Source organism: Nicotiana attenuata, unplaced genomic scaffold (genome assembly GCF_001879085.1).
Source record: "Nicotiana attenuata strain UT unplaced genomic scaffold, NIATTr2, whole genome shotgun sequence".
NCBI classification, from domain to species: Eukaryota; Viridiplantae; Streptophyta; class Magnoliopsida; order Solanales; family Solanaceae; genus Nicotiana; species Nicotiana attenuata.
The window spans coordinates 24,418-27,670 of record NW_017677381.1 but is presented as its reverse complement, the minus strand read 5'-3'; the positions used below and the strand labels follow the sequence as shown (position 1 = coordinate 27,670).

Sequence of the window (3,253 nt, the reverse complement as noted above, 5' to 3'; positions counted from 1 at the left end):
TATGAATCTTCTAGTAGTTTATTCCTCCATTGTTATGAGTAGCTAAATACCTTAATCTAAGGTTTTGGTGGAACCCGTTGGGGATGACTTGGTTGTTTTATTAATATAGTTGGATTTGGTTGTTAATCTCTATTTGTTCATCTATATTTTGATTGTGGTTAGTTGAAAGGGCCCTCAATTATCCATTCCTATCTATTATGTTTCTACTTGAGAGAGAGTGCATATTTAGGTGATTGTATGAACAACATCACTCCCGGAGTATAGACGAGAGTCATAACCGAGGGTTTAGAGGTTGGGTTAGAGATAACGATACCTCGGGTGCAATCTAAGTGAACCATATTGTGAATCTAGCTAGCGTAGCTTGAGAGAGTGCGTCTAGTAAATTATCATAATTGCTTGAGAAAGATTTATGATAGCTGGAGCGTTCATGATTGATAGAGACAACTAAATTATAGTTATAAGACATATACAACCAAGGAAATTACCAACGGGGGAAACCATTACCTTAGACCTTTATTCCAATTGTTTACAATTCAAGCACAGTTAGTTTTCAGCTATTTATTTATTTTTAATCTTGTCTTCTTGGTGATATTAAACAGATACAACTAAGCCTTAGTTCTCTGTGGGATTCGACTCCGGACTTTTAGACCGGATTATATTTGCAGCGACCGCTTATCCTTTTTAGGACTAGAATTGGGCGTGATCAAATATTCTTGATTTATTAATTTACCTGATGGATTTATGCGGTTGCTGAACATATTCTTGGTAATTTTTATACTAATTATATCTAAGTTCAAATAACTTGAAGCTCGTATATTACACGAGAAAAAAATATAGAAAAACATTACTTCCTCCAAACATGAATTTGAAGATCTGCAAATATATCGTTGCTAGCGGATTCATACTAATTATTCTTACATATTATGTAAAATAATGATTCATGGTTAAATAGTGAGGGGAACTTACCGATGCAATTAAATATAGCATTAACACTCCCATTTCAAAATCCTTTATTAGGAAAAGTATTATGAAATTAATTAGAATTACGTGATATAATTTAATTGCAGAAGAGTTTATATAATACAATATTTTTATTTCATTTTTATTTTCTTATATTTTATGATTTGTGAAATAATTTAAATATTTGTATTAGCTTTAGTTATTCAGATTTACATGTATTCGGAGGAAAGTGGGTTCTTATTAGTTTTACATGATTATGGTTCATATATTTATTTTAAACTTATTTCTGTATAATATGAGTTTAAGAAAGATTATATATAAATTAATAAAAGACAAAAGCTTGAAAATAGAGCTCTCGTAATGATTCAGTTTGAAAACTTGAAAACGTGTAAGCATCAAATTAAAAGAAAATAGCTTTAAATAAGAAAAAGATTTATATAAGGGAACTTTTAATTAATTTTAAAGTCCTAAACAAGATTTCCTACATAATTTTAATAAGGAAAGATATATAAAACAAAATTTTAGTTTATTTGAAATCCTAAATATTAGGAAAATAATTAAATGACTATTTTGTCCAATGTTAAATCAGTTTTTAAAGGTAAAAAAGGCGAACGACATTTTGCTAAGGGACTTCATACTCTTAATATAGTATAGATTTTTGGGAGAATTGCACATTTCTCTTTTTATTACGAAGTAGTTAAAAATAAGGTAAGATTAAAATAAAAAATAAAAAAGTTCTTTAACCTTACTCCTTTTTTTATTTTCAATCAAAGGATGATAATATAGTTACTGTTACATCACCAACTAATAGAAATTGTATGAATCCAATAAAAAATATTTATTTGGGAGAAAATGATCTCCTATGATAATTACACATTGAATAGAAGAAAATAAAGAAAACCCTACGTATGTTTCAGTGTCTCCAAAAACGTAGAAAACCCTACAGGTATTTATATTGCAACAAATATTAAGTTGTTCGTGGCGACCTTAGCCTTCGACCTCTCCATTGACTTGGGTTCTGCTAACTATCCTTTCTTAAAATGTTTTTCAACACACTGCAAGCAAGGGTTCATATGGTCGGAAAATTGCTGCATTGACTTGTAAATTTGTTCCATTGTCTTTTGGGTAGGACATTGGAATAAACATATATGTTTATCTAACCTGTTTTCTGGAAAAATTTTGTGTGTATTAACGTTGTTGACTTTTCTTGTAACACCTTTCTTTATTTGACCAAAGTTCTTAGGGATAAAATCAGTAATGTTGGGGCGTTTCAACGCTTAAAGTAGCTTATAGCGCATACATGATTTATTCCAATGTCTTATGGATAGGACAAGAACTCTTTCATTCAATATACATAATCTGACAGAGGCGGATCTAGCATGACGGTACATGATTCATCTGAACCAAGTACTTTCAATGCGAAGCATAAAATTATGTATAAAAATCAACTAAATTTGCAACAAATTAAATAGTAGATATGAACCTACTATAATTTTAGAAATACAATAGGTTCAATGAAAAGAAAAACTTCAAGGTTGAATCCATAGAGCTCAAATCCTAGATCCACCTGTGCAAGTGATGGTCCTAGTCATCACTACCCCAGACCTCAATAATGGTAGATGTGACTATAGGACTCGTAACAGAGTGGTTACCGTTCTCTTCAACAGACCCAACATGATGACTCTGATTCTCGTCACCTCTATACCGAATTGTCAAAGTATAGCTTTTCTTCTCATTTTTCTTCTTGAACACCAAAGTTTTTGGAGACACTAAAACTGTGGAATTCTTTGGAGTTTCTTTTACTTTATAAGTTGCTCCGCCTTTTCCAACATTTGCAAGGGTCCTCCTGAATTTCTGCTTCAACCAGGTGAACTTGCCCTCGAGACTGAACGGGTACAAGGCAATGAATGATGGATAATTGAGATCAGCAGATGGATTTGAGCACTTGTGGTAATTGGCTGACGATCTTGCAAAAGTTTTAAATTGCTCTTCTGTAAAATTCATTGAGCATATAAGATTTATGTAATCTTGTGGAGTAGCATCATATACTAGGCCGGGATCAAGAGCTCTGTTCGGATCAACGTGCCCTGCTCCCATGTCTAGGGGCGTGGCTACCATGCCATCGTCCTCTCTAATAGGTTTTTGAGTATTATCCAAATGGTTTGCTGTGGTCATCATTGCGGAGCGAATAGCTGAAGGGCTCCATTCAGGATGTGCGCCTTTTAGCATTGCTGCAATTCCAGCAGCATGTGGTGCAGCCATGGATGTGCCTGATTTAAGCTCGTAATCGGTG

At 33.0% G+C, this 3,253-nt stretch overlaps 1 protein-coding gene across 1 annotated transcript; it reads right to left on the bottom strand.

Annotated features, from left to right (window-relative positions):
- Positions 1–2,544: 2,544 nt before the first annotated feature.
- LOC109221388 (subtilisin-like protease SBT1.3) lies at positions 2,545–3,222 on the bottom strand. Its single transcript, XM_019385872.1, has one exon. It carries the CDS (start codon positions 3,220–3,222, stop codon positions 2,545–2,547), a length of 678 nt encoding a protein of 225 aa, XP_019241417.1.
- Between the last annotated feature and the right edge of the window lie 31 nt (positions 3,223–3,253).